Source organism: Ixodes scapularis, unplaced genomic scaffold, assembly GCF_016920785.2.
Source record: "Ixodes scapularis isolate PalLabHiFi unplaced genomic scaffold, ASM1692078v2 PGA_scaffold0__279_contigs__length_252992795, whole genome shotgun sequence".
Classification (NCBI taxonomy): Eukaryota; Metazoa; Arthropoda; class Arachnida; order Ixodida; family Ixodidae; genus Ixodes; species Ixodes scapularis.
In genome coordinates, this window is record NW_024609835.1 from 221,267,829 (window position 1) to 221,283,467 (window position 15,639).

At 47.7% G+C, this 15,639-nt stretch overlaps 1 protein-coding gene across 1 annotated transcript in view; it reads left to right on the top strand.

The window, feature by feature from the left end:
* LOC121836118 (protein FMC1 homolog) overlaps nucleotides 1-15,639 on the top strand; it is an 87,438-nt gene that overhangs the window by 55,461 nt on the left and 16,338 nt on the right. The window contains exon 2 of the mRNA XM_042290863.1: nucleotides 8,147-8,299. Coding sequence (XP_042146797.1) covers nucleotides 8,147-8,299 — 153 coding nt within the window. The remainder of the gene's footprint in view (nucleotides 1-8,146; nucleotides 8,300-15,639) is intronic.

Below are 15,639 nucleotides of genomic sequence, written 5' to 3' on the forward strand. Positions count from 1 at the left end.
AAGGATGACGAATTCGTTTTTCTGGTGGCTATATTAACACGTCATTTCCAATAGACTTCCGTTGAGAGTGAGCCCTGTCCTGATTCTCTTCGTCTTAGTCCTTGTACTTTTTAGCGCTGTTTTTTTTTTGCATTGGATTGATTGGTTTAAATTAGCACTTTACTGAAATACCTTTTTTATGTTCCGTTCGAATGAGGTATGTACTGTAACAGCTGCTTTTTAAACAAATGGTGAAATGTGGTTTCGGTATACTACATAAAATGTCATTTCGAAAAATACATACTCAGAAACTACTCAAGCTGCAGCCCTCTACACTGCTTATATTTTCCTCCAACTTTTTTTAGCACGAGTTTTATTTAGATTATTTTATTTTCGTCAGGCATGGACCTTACGTGTTCCAGGACGATTTCATATTTTACAAATTAATTCTGCTAGTGAAGTGCCGAATGACCGCATGTGCATAAGGTATACCCCAGCATACTTCAGTTGAGTGAATGTATTTCACGTGTGTGAATGCTCCATGTATGGGAGATTTTCTCCGTATCAGACAGTTTTGCGGTGAGCTTTTCTCCGCCGCCCGTCTCAGTTGTCTCGTTAGTGTTCTTGTCTTGTGCCGTGTTGCTGTTGGTCGTGTGTTCAATCTCGTTTGTTTCAAGTTCTGCGAATGTCGCCTCGATCGTTCGTCTAATAAATTCCCTTGCCTCCTCTCCCTCTATATTTATCACCTCGTGTGTGGTCAATGAACAATATAACCCTTCTGTTTTTCTCCCCTGTGTATTAATGCTCCCAGAACCTTTTTGCTGCGTTCTTATAATTTTGATTTACCTCCATCATCCAGTGCACTCCAGCTCTATGCAATATTGGCCTAGATTACAGTAGATGCCTTTCTTTTTATTTTCTAAAATGTATCGCATTTCGGTGCTACCTCAGCGGATTTTCTTCGCCCATCTGTGTTTCCCTGAGGCCTCTTGTCGCCTTGCTATGACCGCCTTAGCTTCACTGTCCCACCAGCTTTTTGGTGCGTGTTTCCTTCTTCTTCCTTTTTGTTTAGTTTTTAACTTGTCTAACTCTAGTTTAAAAGTGATTGCTAAATCGTGATTTGTCTATTATGTCTCCAGTTGTCTGAATACCATAGTCTTAATTCGTTCTGATACTTCTTGGAGTTGGTCGTCGTTTAGGATCTATAGACATTCTCGTTCAAGAATTTGTGTCCCTAGTTCTGGGTCGCTAAACTCGTCAAGCACAACTTTGTGCCCGAAGTTTGTGGAACGCGCTAATTGGACTCTCGCGACGCTGACGTCGCACCGAGCGAGATGTCAATCATTCGAACGTTCATTTCTTTGTGAGGGGCAGAATGTTGCGAAGTTCATCGAAGCGCGCGTGCAGCGCGTGAGGGGCCCGGGGAGCCCGCTGATTGAACGGCTTCGCCGATGACGTAGCGCCCGTTTGTCCCTACATCCCTACGCCAAGCTAAAATTAAAGGAGCGATGCAACAATTTTCGTACTTTGCGCAAATACCGCTTCAAATGGATCCCTAACGCTAATGACCTATGAAACACGCGTTCGTTTTTCACCCCACGCAATACAAGTCCCAGAAAAAAATTAAAGAAAAACGAGCAGCGTTCACCCTCTCAACTCGCAACCAGAACAAGCGGCCACGTGATTTGGAGCCTATTATATGCCGCCAATGTTGATCATAGCCACGCGCTGGGGTTGGCAAAGCGCAGGACACGCGCTGAGTTCCAGACATTGTTATGGCTCGGCTGTTGTCGTCGTTGCAGCGATTGGACACGGGTCACTACCCGAATGCTTCTCGAGCTAGCAATTATCACGAGCCTAAGTCGAGTCCCCACGCAATGCTCGGGTCCAATCTATGAACCGCATTCAAATATCGTCACTTGGGTGTACTGCGATCCCCACGTTATGTCATCCAATTTTGCAAAGGAGAGATTGAATGAAAATGATCTCTTTTGTCCTTGAAATTACACCGCAACAAAGGAGTTTCTTGGCCAGTGGCGTTGTGTGTGAGTATCCTTGAGTCCCAGGTGTGCCAGTAAGCTCGTGTCAAGTGAAAACGTTCCAATTGAATATCGTTGCACAGCTCCTTTAATGCTTTGCAGATTGTCCCTAGGCGGCCTGCTGACGCTCAAAATCCCTCCGAAGTTTGTGTAAAAAAAAAGCGATTAGAAACCTCGTTTGTCGAAGTTGTCGCTGACGTCAAAATGACGTTTCCGAACTTTGCGAGAGCCATGGTTTGAGCTCGAGATCTTAACTTCGGATCGAAGCGAAGTTAAACTTTGTCAACATGGCGGTGCCATACGCTGAGGCCGAGCTTATCTTCCGCCACCGCCGGCGTCGTTACCGAGACCACCGGGGACGCCTTTCAATTACCCGACGACGACTTTCGGCGACAGTATCGGTTATCGAAAGCCGTTGCGCGTTGACTCTGCGACAAGCTTCGTTCGGCGCCCGGACTTCGAGGCGGCGGACAATCGAGTCTACCATGACCGCGGAACAACAAGTCCTCTACGCGCTCCGGTTTTTCGGAACCGGTAGCTTTCAAGGCATGGTGAAAACTGACCAGTGCCTGTCAGTCTCCCACATGACTGTGAGGCGGGCTGTCAGAGTTTTTGCAACTGCCATCGTTTTTTTTGTTTTTGTTTTTTTTTTTTCTTCTGTAATATCTGAAGAGGTACTAATAAGCTGGTATACAATTCAGAATGTTGGAAAACAAACCATAACCGGGGTAATTCTTGGGTAGGGTCGAGCCTCCCGGCAGCCGGCGGAATTATTTCCCCGAAATTCTAATGGCAGTCGTGACTCATTGGCGGTCAAATCAGTTCATCGAACGACGTGTCATTGACAGATCGTTTCATCGGCACGCGATGTAGTCACATGAAAGAGATTTTCTTCCGTTAGACACATTAAACATTTTCACACCTTTATACATGTAAGGGGGGTGTCCCATAACTAACACCCTAATAAGTGTAGCAATAGACCTCATAAAAAAATGTCAACCTCACACCTTTAAAAATGTGTGCTTTTTAAATACGTTTCTTAAAACGTGTGATAATGCACTACACCTTTTTATAAAGATGTAAAACTACGATACCCCTTCTCGTCAGGCACGTAGCCAGGGGGGGAGGCCATAAGGCCCCCCCCCCCCCCTCCCCCGGGAAATCTTTCATTATGCTGAGGCCCTCTTCCCACTCCAACTCATAGAGTACTTTGTCATAGACGCCCCCCGCCCCCCCCCCCCCCCCCCCCCCCTCCCTCCCGAAACAAAATCCTGGCTACGTGCCTGCTTCTCGTCAAGGTTTAATTACCACAGTACAATTCTTTTTTGGGGTGTAGCCCGGGACCCAATAAAATGACTGAACAAATAAATCACGCAAACGAGTCGCCGAAGCAGCACGTTGTTCTTGGCAAGCGTCGAAGCAAATTCAACCGAAAACCGGCTTCAATATTGGCCGGATGTACGGTTTTGCGCCTCGTCCAGACATCCGGCAGGTATGGGTGTACCGATGCAAATAAACGATTTATGTCTAATAGCACTGGCACCACTGATCTCTTAGTAGGCTGTATCGCGGATAGAGGCCTGTATTGCTGGTGTCGAGCCGCACCACCGGCAGTCATCGCTTGACACGATCTAATGCGTGCTATAGGAGAAACAGGAAAACTCAATTTTATTACGTTAGTAGGTTGTTGTCGATCCTGAAACTTCAATCGTGTTTCCGCAAATACAGTTGATATTGTGGGCAAGAATATTAAACGTGTTGGAATACCAATCTTGTTTAAATAAATGCTGTGTGGTTGAGGGTCGAGGGCGACTTTGATGGGCGTTAACTGTGATGCGTTTAAGGACAAGGGCTGCCGAGAGTTATTGTGGAGTCATCCGTGATCTCGGAGTCATCAAAGCTCAGCAAACGATAAGTTAGAAGGCCTTTACTGGGGACATTCGCATCGTTTTAACCGCTTGTACATAGCACTTCACGGTGAAAGCGTTTTCTTCGAATTGCTCTGAGGGTTTCCGTGACAAACTAAAACTCGGAGCGTGCCGTTCAGTCACTGATCGTGCTATTTATTTAGCAACCGAAGCAAGCGACGTCGGTAAAGCCGGTGGTGCTCCGGCCCATTTTTGTTTTTAAATCGATGTTCGAAAGGCTGAGGAATGTCTATCTGATATCTAAGGACCCGATATATCATCGCAGCACGTCATAAAATGCTCGCCCTCGAGCACCGCGTACCAGCTTCCAATTTTTGCGTGTTTCTTCCTTATACTTGCGTGTATTGCCTCATGGTGTAATAGGCCAAAACAACAAGGACGAAAACGACGAGAGAACTAGACAGGACGCGGCGTATTGCCTGCTGTCAAGCAATGGCCGCCGGTGAGGCCAGTGACGGCTCCCGATCCGCGATCCAGACTTGCACTGTGAGAGTTCTAATGCATTACACGCGCGGAGTGCTGCACGCAGAACAGGCCCTGAACGAACTTGCCGAATGCACCGAGTGCAGACTGATGCTGTCGCCAAAGATGTAGAAAAGTACCGACCTCAAACCGAAACTAGCGCCTTTTTGTTCGACGTGATGGATGGGAATGCGAGAGTGCCCAGTCGCTGCCATCGTTTATCTATAAACGTTGGTTGCTGCAACGTGGGACTTGCATTTGCGATGACTTCCAATTAAGCAACTCGGCTGTCAGAGATATCTACGGACGGGGTAAGTTTCCGAAACCAGCTGACTACAAAACAGCATACACTTGAGAAAATTGATGGCACTGTACGAAGCATAATACTATGCTTCGTTTTAAGCATAGTATTATGAGTGAACCACTGAAAGATACGGCTTAAGTCTAGTTCTTTGGAACATCTAGCAATACGTTTCGTGATACTTATTATTTCCCTGGTGAGGGCATTGAGAACGAGAGCTTTTTCAAAACAAAATACGACCGGGCAAGATAGCTTCCGTTCAAATATGACTTCGCTTGAGCCTCGGGCAACGTCTCCATGTTTAACCTTCCCGGACGCTGTGTGGATGTGTCACAGGTTTCTGCTGTGGGAGCTTTGTCGAAAACAGTTCCACTTTTCACCCGCACACAGATGATGCGAGGTCTTGCGGCCTCTGTGTTTGTCCTGGGCCTTTCATTACACACTGGTAGGTTTCAGCGTCTGTACGGCAACAAAACGACTCAAATTTTGCAAATAAAACTCGGGTCGTCGATTCCTCCCTTCGTGAAATATCAGACGCTTACAATTCAAGCTCGCGTTTGAGTTTGTGACCCGCGGGACGCGATTTCGAGCAGAAAACCAACTTTTCCTCTCAGTTCTGCTGTGCGAATGCCGCATCGTAGCAGACGAACTCTCGTCGTCTGCTCTCGCTCCTTGCCTGGGCGAGGCATGACGGGATTGTCGGCGCTAGTGAGCTCAAAGACAACGTACAGCGAGCGGCGTGAACGCTCGCCTCCCCGCGCTGTCTCGTGCTCTCGTGCACCGCCTAGAGATCGCGGGGAATTTTTCGTCAAAAGTTGCGAAGTTGAGCGCCCGCAGGGAGGAGGAAACTTTGCGGCGTTCTTTTGGCCCCCCCCCCCCCCCCCCCCCCCCCCCCCCCGCTACGTCAGAAAGCGAAGAATGTTTTGCTCCACGAGTTTAGCTACCCTGCTCTACCGAACTGTATTTTAAGTCGCTTATGATCCCTTCCTAAGCTTTTCGTGCCTCCCTCATCTATTCTAATGTGTCCTAATCTGTTATACAATTTGTTGGACCTTAGACAATAACTAATTGTTAAGTGTTAATTGTTTCTCTTCCACTGTATTTTACCTCGTAGGAAACAGCGCGAAAACGGACGAGGACGTAGAAGAAACACACAGGACGAGCGACTCAAATATGTTCATAGGAAAACATGCGAAAATGACCATTCATCCTTAATAGCACGACCCCCCGCCTGCGTATCACGAGGCAATTCATAACATCGTGATGGCACGTGATAAACGCGAGAAATAGCGATATGACGCTAGCCAGATCTAAAAGCGCCACCTCACTATCTAGCAGTGCCAAAGACGGTTGGCTGACACTGGAGGCTCCCGTCTTTTGTTTTATTTGGTATGCCTCTGCTACCTCTCTAGACCAGTGGTTCTCAACCGTCGATGTTTCGCGGACCCCTTGTGGATCGGCGGAGGTGATGGAGGACCCCGTTCGTGGTGAGAGGAGAAGAAAGGTAGAGAATAAATATAAAAATGATTTAATAAATGGATATAACTAAGGGCTAGTGTGAAGTAGACCTCTCTTATTGACATACTTACGAGAAAACTGGCCGGGAAACTGAAACATTTCATCTCGATTTGAAAAAACACAACTTTTATTGCTGGACTTGACTGATGAGGCAGGGCCTCGCGGACCCCTAGAATGCCTTCGCGGACCCGAAAGGGTCCGCGGACCTTTATTTGAGAACCACTGCTCTAGACTTGGTCCTTGAGCTTGAACAATATTTCGCTGTCACTCAATCTTGGCTCACACTTACAGTCGCAGCAACGCATCGCAAGATGAGACTATGCACACCCCTTCAATAAACTATAATGCCCTCTTGTAAACGTTTTTTTTTTTAATTTCACTCATTTTGTCCGGTCAGCGCCGTTGCGTCTTTCCTAGTCAAGGGCAGCTCCTATTCGGGCTTCTTTTAATTCCCCCCGATTTGGATAAAACCGGCTCGGGTGTTAGTTTTCGGTGTTTATTGATTTACACTGAAAACAGAGAACCCTACTCACAATGTGTGAAGCGAATCCAGAAAGTATTGGGGAATTCCTTTGGTGAATTTGGAGCGAACCATAAGCGCCTTTAGTGCGGTAAATGCGAGCCCGCGCTTGCACGCGCTGGAGGATGTATCAACAAAAATCGCCCCAAGACCGCTCGAAATCCAAAAAGGATGGCTGCGCAATCGCTACCTATCCCCGCATTTACCCCTAAAAAATAAAAAAAAAGTTGCATTCTGTTATTGATTGTGCACGGCTGACATGCGCAGCCGCTGCCTAAAACCTCTGTAGCGCACTCGAGGACTCGAACCAGGTAGCGCGCCAGCAGTGGACTCGGAGCGTCTTCTGACGCAAGATTGTACTGGTTCATTTACGTGACTATATACAAGGAACCGTCAGCGTGACATCGTTCAAGCGTGTCAGTCGAATTGGATATGTTTGTGAGCACGCTGTACAACTTTATATTTTGACCTTTGCTCTAAGTGGAATAGTTATAAAGTTCATGAAGTATTCTGAAGATATTATTTCATCCGAAAACAAAAATAGCCTGAGTTGTTTTAAACTATAAGCGAACTAATTCCTTCAATTTCGTCTTCCTAAATTGCATCAAAATATTCTTAAACCTTGGCTGAAGTTCCGTGGAGCACTTTGTATACATTTGTCATGTGGATGACCCATGATCTCACTGTGTGACTTCCTCGTCCAATAGTACGGCTCTGCAGTAGTGGCACAGGTGCGCCCCTGTCGCGTGCCTGTTTTCGGCTTCCAATATCTTATTCTTTACTTCTTTGTGCCATTCGTTCACGAGCAGAGCCATATATTCTCTGAGAGTTGGACATTCTTTTTGAACATGCCGACAGTCTATCAACCACTACCCGAGATGTGGCTGCCGAATGTTTCCACCGCCGTTATGTGCGAATAATGCATGATCCACTTTGGATTAGCCACCCCACTCGATCAATTACAGGCGTAACAGAGTTCCGAGGAACGAGAAATATTGCTAGAAACCGCGAATTTAAATGGGCTAGCTCAGACTGGAGTGGAGAAACGAAAATGAATTCCCGTCTTGTGCTATCGCGAGGTCGAGTCGTTCTAGCTAGATTTAGCGGGTCACGAGCTCCACCCATCCGCCGAACCCACTCAGTATATACAACCATGTTCTGCACCGCATGTGCGGCATTAGTATTGCAGGGGGGAAACAACACGGAAAGATCCCTTTCTTTATTTACAGCACAACCATCGCCTTGACTGTCTGTCGAAAAATCCAGTTCTTGTACTCTCTGTGTTCTTTTCTCGTATTTTGTTGACATTATTTTTTCGACGCCACTAATACCTCAAACTTTAGCAATAAGATGAGCTCTTCTTGTACTGAGTGACTGAATCGTCGTGTCCACTGCGCAGAGGCCCCTGCGTGACCACCTAGCCGTGCGGTACCTGCTGTCCGAAGCCCGCCGTCACCAGGTGACCGAGAAGAGGCTGTGCCGTGCCCACATGGAGCTCCAGGGACAAACGGCCACGTACCTTTGCTACCTGGCCAGCACCCGAAAGGGACATGTGCGTCGCTACTCTCTCCACGCACGGAGCTTCGGACTCCCTCTCGGGGATCTGACCTCATTGACAACACTTGCCCATTCTATAGTAAACTTTAGCGGCAGGAACAAAGTGGTAAACTGGGCCTGCTGGTACTAACTAAAAACATAATTGATAAATATCAGCTTTAAAAAAATAAAAAAAAAAACGAAGAAAGGAACAAACACGCCAGGATGGAGCGGAACTTGCAACTAAATTTATTATTTATTTAATACTTATTTACCGACACCATAGCATTATGGAAACATTACTTGCACGCAAACAGATTCTGTGATTCGCTTGGAGGAGGTGATATGGTTACCGCATGAGAGATCAGATTGATAGTTGTGTCGCTGTGCAGATTCTTAGGCACTGCACTGTTCATTTCGGGTCATTCACAGCCGCAAACTCACGAGGGGCGGTTTGCTCATCTTGCGGCCGCGGCTGCGGCCAAGAGGGATTTTTATGCCACGTGACCAGCTCCATGGGGACAAGGTTGAAGGAAGTACTTAGCGCCCCTGCCTAATGGCGGAGAAATCCGTGCAACTTTGAGTAGAAACCTCCAATTTCGCTCGCAAAAACTGACTGCCGATGCTTTTAACTGGTGTCCGATTAACCGCCCCTTTATACTTTAGGAACGGCAGGTAAAGTTACGGCCAGGGAAGGTAAATATTAACCCCCCCCCCCCTCCACAAAAAAAAAAAAAAAGGAAATTTTGCGCGAGATAAAAGCGGTGGCAGTATATTTATAGGGAGTTTTAGAATAGCGCACGCTAAAGCTTTGCGTACGCAAAGAATAGCGTCGTCGCCACTGCGCATGCTCCGAACGCAAACCAGGTTTGGCGCTTTGTGTGCGCAATTTTAGCGTGCGCAATTTCTCGGAAATAGCGTGCGTACGCAAAGGGTCTTTGCGCTCCTCTCAGGAGGATTCGTGATGAGAAGTTGGCTAAAGCCAAGACGAGCACAGTTAAAAAAAATGGCGGCCCCCAGGATTATGGTTGCGGTCGCCTTGGCGGCGTCGTGAGCGCGACGTCGGCGGCATCCTCGCGACTGCGATTTTCAATACAGGACGATATTGCACTCGGTTTGGAAAACCCAGTAGGGTGGACAACGATCACCGGCAACTTGATGCTTGTGACGAGCGAACGTTTATCGGCGAAGGTTACACACTAAAATTTTCAACACCCATGTTCGTGTTAAAAGGGTATTTTTCCGAGCTCACACCCTTCCTACACCATTTTTACATGATTTTTGAATATTCAAGGGTGTACGGAAAGGCCTACACCCTTCGTACATCCTTTTTACACCCTACGGCTACCGAAATCGTGTTAAGAGGGTGTTGCGGTGGTACACCCATGATTTCCGAATCGTCGAACTCGGAAACCGCCGAATTGCAGACATACGCGCCGACAGCAGAAGTCAAGAAGCAGCCTGCTCAATTTAGAGGATTTCGTGAAGTTCAAGTAAGCACAATGGGCAGCTGACATCCAAGCCAAGCCAACGCTCAAGTTGTTTTCAAGCCAGATGAATGCCGGCATTGTGTACAAGCTCCTTGGTTGTTTACGTGCAAGCGACCACGAAAATAGCATCGGCTACTCACGCACTTCTGCTCAAAATGGTGAGACCACATCGGTTCTATTACGATACATTCCGTCGCGTCTTGAGGTGTACTAAAGCGAAGGCTAGACGTGCGAGACGGTTCGGGCTCACAGTTTTACTGTGAGCCTGTACCGTAAAGGTCGGTTCCGACACTTGCGTTTGAGTGTGTTTGTCTGCGTTGCGTTTAGAACCGAAAACGAGTCACCGGCACATCTGTGCTTCGTATGAAGCGTGGATTCCAATTCAAAGAATCATCTTGGCACGCGATATAAGCAGCAGGGAGGTCCTGGTTTCTCGCAGCCACAACGCGGTCATACGCAGCTGTTTGAACCAGGCTTTACGTGGTTGTCCTGTGCTTGTCCCTCGCGCTTTATTCTTTCGATTTTAAGTATTCATTTTCAACTCGCTCGCTTTTACCAGTACTAGTAGATACTCAGGCTGCACGAGGGTTCGTGCAGTGCGACCATCTAGCGATGCTATGAGCTTGTGCTCGAGCCTTGGCTTTAATGCATCTTAGTGGGGAAGGCAATCATCGGGGATATATGACACACGATGATGCCAAGTCTGTTCACGGCGGACTCTCGTGCTGTTCTGATTGGAGGAGAAGGGGCGTGTAAAAAATTGGCAAATGGAACATGGTTAGCGACAGCGCAAATATATGTTGCAAAAAGCTCAGAACGTTGAAGTGCAGCAGCCTGAAACTTTGCAGTTAAGCAATTAGAGAATCATTTGAAGCCGTCTTTAGAGGTTCAGCCTTCCCTCCCCCCACACCAATATCGAAGGCTGCTAGGATATTGGTTCAGGCTAAGCCCTCTGTCTTTCAGTCAGCGAACTCGAGCCGTTCCACCTGACCTTGTTATTTCATAACAGATATGTTAGAAAATGGAATGCAGATTTTCTTTACACGGCCAAAACATAAAGTGTTATCAAATAATACCTGCCATATTCATATTCTACATTTACAGTCCGGGGCTGCCCCGCCTGTGGAGGGTGAAGATGCGAGCAGCCTTGAAGCCCACCAACAGTGGCTGTGTGCTGAGAGCGAAAGCTGGTGCCTGACGAAGGCCAGATTGATCTTCGAAAGGATGCGACTGCCTGCAAATGGCTACATGCGTTGACATTGATGGGCATATAGACTGCACAGAATGCTTATCCCTACCTGATGGATGCTAGGAGGGTATGCGTTCCATATTTTTTTACTGATCTCTACGACAATTGCTAAATTGCGCTTCTTCGTTCCGTGATTGCGGCTGCCGGACGACCATCTTGGGACACGGAAAATTAACCTTTTGGAGCGTTGCAGAGGCTGGCCGGCAGCGTGCTGCAGACATGTTTTTTGCTCGTTTGTCGTCATTGGGAGCGTTAAAGTGGCCCTGCAATAACTTTTTGACTGGTTTTTAATTTGGACCGAACCTGAGCGCATTAAACGTAGTAATTTAAAGAAACTTTTCTTTTCTCAAATTTCGCTTTATTTTAAAAGTTATAGGCAAATTAGACTTACAAAAACAAGCAAAAAATAACATCCTTCATGACGTCGTAGGTCCTGGTTTGAGTGGCCGTGAAGTAGTGAGCTCATCGAGCGCTCACGGCTGCCGCACTTAGTGTCGACGGCTCGAGAGGGTGCCACTAAAGCACGTGTTGACTAGGCTGTATGAAGCGGGCGGCCAGGGCAGCTCGCATTGCATTTGCCGCGCGATTAAAGACTAATTCGGCATAACACTTCATTGGCCACAAACGACGGCAAACACGGGGTAAAGATCAGTTCAGAACTGGAGCCACTTTGCGCTGCCATACCGCCAAAGGGTCAAATCGCCAGCCAAGCCCGCGCCGAAAGCCTTGGGAACGCTCGGAACCGGTCGGATCCTCGAGCCGGTATACGACCGCAGCGCCACCGCGTACATCCGGGACCTTTCTAAGCCCATTCTTCGTCGGAGCCTCATCCCACTACGCCTTTCTAGTACAGTAAAACCTCGTTATAACAAAACGGGATATAACAAACTAATGGATATAACAAAGCAATCATAATTCCCTTTGCTTGCTAATAGTGGGAAGAAATGGACATTGGCTATAACAAACTAATGGTTATAACGAAATAATTACGACCACTCCTTCAACTTTGTTATAACGAGGTTTTACTGTATGCGCCGTTTTTTTCACCGCTTGGTGGCGGGTTTTTTGTCGTCGGGTCTTTTCTTGTTTCCGTACTTTATAAACTGCATTTGTTTCTTTTCTGATCTAAAATACTGAACAAAAACTACTTTCATACATAATTGAAACGGTTCGCGACACTTATATTTTGTATAGACTAAAAAAAATGCTTTTAGCGGCTCTGACCAGTAGTAAGCCCAGGACCAAAGACGTCACATATTCCGCGCTTTCGGCAACGCGGGTCGCCCTCGTAGGTGGAGGAGGTTTCCGCGTCGTCCGGTTAAAATATGACTCACTGATATTTAGTTATTCTCTCCGTGCCCGCTGGCTTACCCGAACCCAAAGAGACGTGGAAACCGCAAAAGAGGTAGACGCTTAAGTATGATTGCAGCTCCCCTTTAAGTCCACACTCCTTTACTCCTACTCTGACGCTCCGAGTTTCATACTCCAGGCACAGCAACTAAACGGCGCATGGCGTACAGGAGCGCGACACACCAAATCTATTGACGAGCCGCACAAGCTCCTTCCCACCGCACGGTTATGACGAACCTGGCATCCCGTGGATACGGGTGGGAGAAGCCAAAATTATTTCGGTGGTAAATTAATTAAAGCCAGTGTAGAGCGGCAGTGTACAAAGTAAAAGAGACGGCGACGTTATGAAGTTTCTACGAACGTTTAAGTATTTCTGAGAGGTTTGGAGTTTTCAGGCGAGATGCACGAACAAACCTTTCCCGCAATGCTAACTTATGCTTCGGCTTTCCAATCTAAGTATCTTTATTCGCTGCAGCTGGACTAAGCAGTTTAAAAAGGGCAGCCGTCCCACTGTCTTCTCGGCAACTTTTCTGTCGCCCAGCTATCAGCACGCTCGTTCGATAGATCACTTTGTTCTCAGGCAAGGCACATGAACAAACCTTTTCCGGAATGCTAATTGCTGTCTTGGCTCTCAAATCAAATTGTTTTTACCTGCTGGATTAACCACTAATGGACTGAAAAGGAGCAGCTGTCCGGCTACGCCTTTTGTTTCAACAATCTCAACAATGGTACAGCCATCTTGTTTGTGGACGTGTCATCACGGAGCGCAAAGAAGTCACTTGTGCTCCAAGAAATGCTCGGAGCACGAAGAGCACGCTCGAGTGTCAGTCTCCGGCGGCGCTCCCCTCTGTTTAGTGAAAGGAGCGCCAAACGCTCTCAATGTGTAAACAATAAAAATTTCCTTTGAAAACGCATAAAATTTTTTGCAACAGCGCGGCACCGCAAGAAAAAGGCACAACTTGTCGAACGTCGAGTCTCGCCGGTCTTGCGGCGTGATCAAAGCTTCCTTGGCCTGCCAAACTGCTGCGTCTCTGTGCCTTTTCACGCTTGGATACTTATCAAGAATCGATGCCATGGCAGAGCTTTGAAGGTATGTCGCACATAGGCGTCTTCTCTATCACCCAGCTGTTCCAGCGAGTTGCTATCAATAGGAAACGAAATCGGTGGTTGCTATTATGGATTAACCATGGCTATGTTCCAAATCTACTCAAATGGATCACATGACAGCACAAATAGAGCAATGCTGTGGAAGAAGGTAGGTTTTCGAAGGCAAAAGTATGAAGCGGTGATATCTGAAGTTTTTCAAACGTGGCCCGTCCATATAGTTGTGTGCAATCTGTCGCCGTCGCCATAGCCTCCTACCCCTCCTTTTTTGCCACTGGATCATGCCCGCTTCTGGACTGCAAGTGCCGCAAGTTACAAATACAGTCGTAAGAGTAAAGTAAAATGCTGCTCCAGAGGCACATGCATCTTCATGCTCTTTGCACTCACGAAACAAATCCACACGGCGTTAATTCTTGATCGGTATTCAAGCGTGCGAAGACAAAGATGCAGCACTTTGGCATGCCAAGGAAGCTTTGATCATGCCGCCAGAACGGTAAGACCTGCGTTAGACGAGTTGCCCCTTTTTCTTGCGGTGCTGAGCTTTCGTAAAAATTTCCACGTGTTCTCAAACGCAATTCTCACCCTTTCGGGGTTTTAACAAACTTCTTCGGTAAATGACAACGAACGAGCAGAAAACATGTCTTCAGCTTACTGCCGCCCAGCCTCCGCAACGCTCCAAAAGGTTGACTGATAATCTTTGTCCCAAGGTGGCCATCCGGTGGCCGCACCTGAGCTGCAACGACCAAGCGGAGACACGCGATCCAGCAAATTGTCGTGGAGATCAATGGTATTGCTTGCACGGCGTACTATTAGTCTTCAGAGCAAACACAAGTGTCGCTGCGGTCGCCACGTCTTGATTGGGTGAGGTGTACTGTGACGTCTGGTGACGGACTCCGCTTCGCGTTCTGGCATCTAGCTGGCTTCCCTGCGCCCGTTTCCTCACGATCGGAGGTTTGTGATCATGCTGACCTACTGCTCAGCGCTGCAATGCAATTTACAAAAAGAAGCTGCTATCATATTCTACCACCCGAAAACTTCGAGATTAAAGAGAGCATGGACAGTCAGACTAAGAATGGGGAAGGCACCGTCAACATCGGCCGTTGTGAGCTGTAAGCACGTTGAGGAGCGGGGCTTCGTTTACCCAGTGTACAAGGCGCTGGGTGAGACTTATGCCGACAGAATTTTCATAGCTTTTCCAACCGTGTTTGTCACGTTTACCCTTATAATTGGGTTATAAGTATGGAAAGCTATCGGTGGAGGCAACTCCGTCGATGAACCCCCCCCGCCCCCTCCACACGATATAAGGCGGTTGTGCAAGGGGTTGTGGAAGCGGCGGTGTAAGTGTTTCAGACACTGAAATTCTGTTCTTTGCAGATTCACGAGTTAAGCACGAGACACATGCGCGAAAAATCCATTCGATCCGACGTCCGATCCGACAGTACGACTGCCTGATCCGAAAAATTTGGTCGCTTCAGGCGTCAGATCGGCGATCCGACATGCGTCAAACGCGCCAGATAGTTTCGCACGGCGGACGGATTGTCGGATGCGTCCAGCCAATGACAGCACAGCTAGCGCGAACGTCATGATGACATACTTGGTCTGTCGGGACGAATAAGAAAACGGGACGGGCGACGGGAAGCCGGACGCGTAGATCCCGCTGATCCATTCGAGAAAGATGGCCCCGGCAAAGAATGCACGCGCTAACAAGAACGAGCTCCTAGCTTTGCTCGTGCGAGCTAAACCATCAATCTGGGACCAGAGATCTATGAACGCGGACCTCCGCTGGAGTGCTTGGAAGTTGGATCTCCTGGGCGGAGCCGAACGGATTGTTGTGTCGCTTGCGAGGTTGGAAGCGTGTGCGTGTGTCTCAATTCGGAGCGGCGTTCGGACTGTCGGATCGGACGATTCTGCCGTCCATTTGTCTCGCGCTTTAGGAGAACATCAGACCCCGCTTTGCGGGCATACAAATGGCATTTAAGTCAAAGGCCTTTGGGCGGTCTCACTTGTAATTTTATCCCCATGGCCCAGAATATATTTAACATGTTGCTCGAGCAGAGTGCAGCTTTTTCGCTGAGACGTTTTTGTTTAGAAACAAAGTTGAAAAAAACCTCTTAATTTATTCAAATCATCAGCAGCGTTGATTGTGCGAGATGTAAATATACT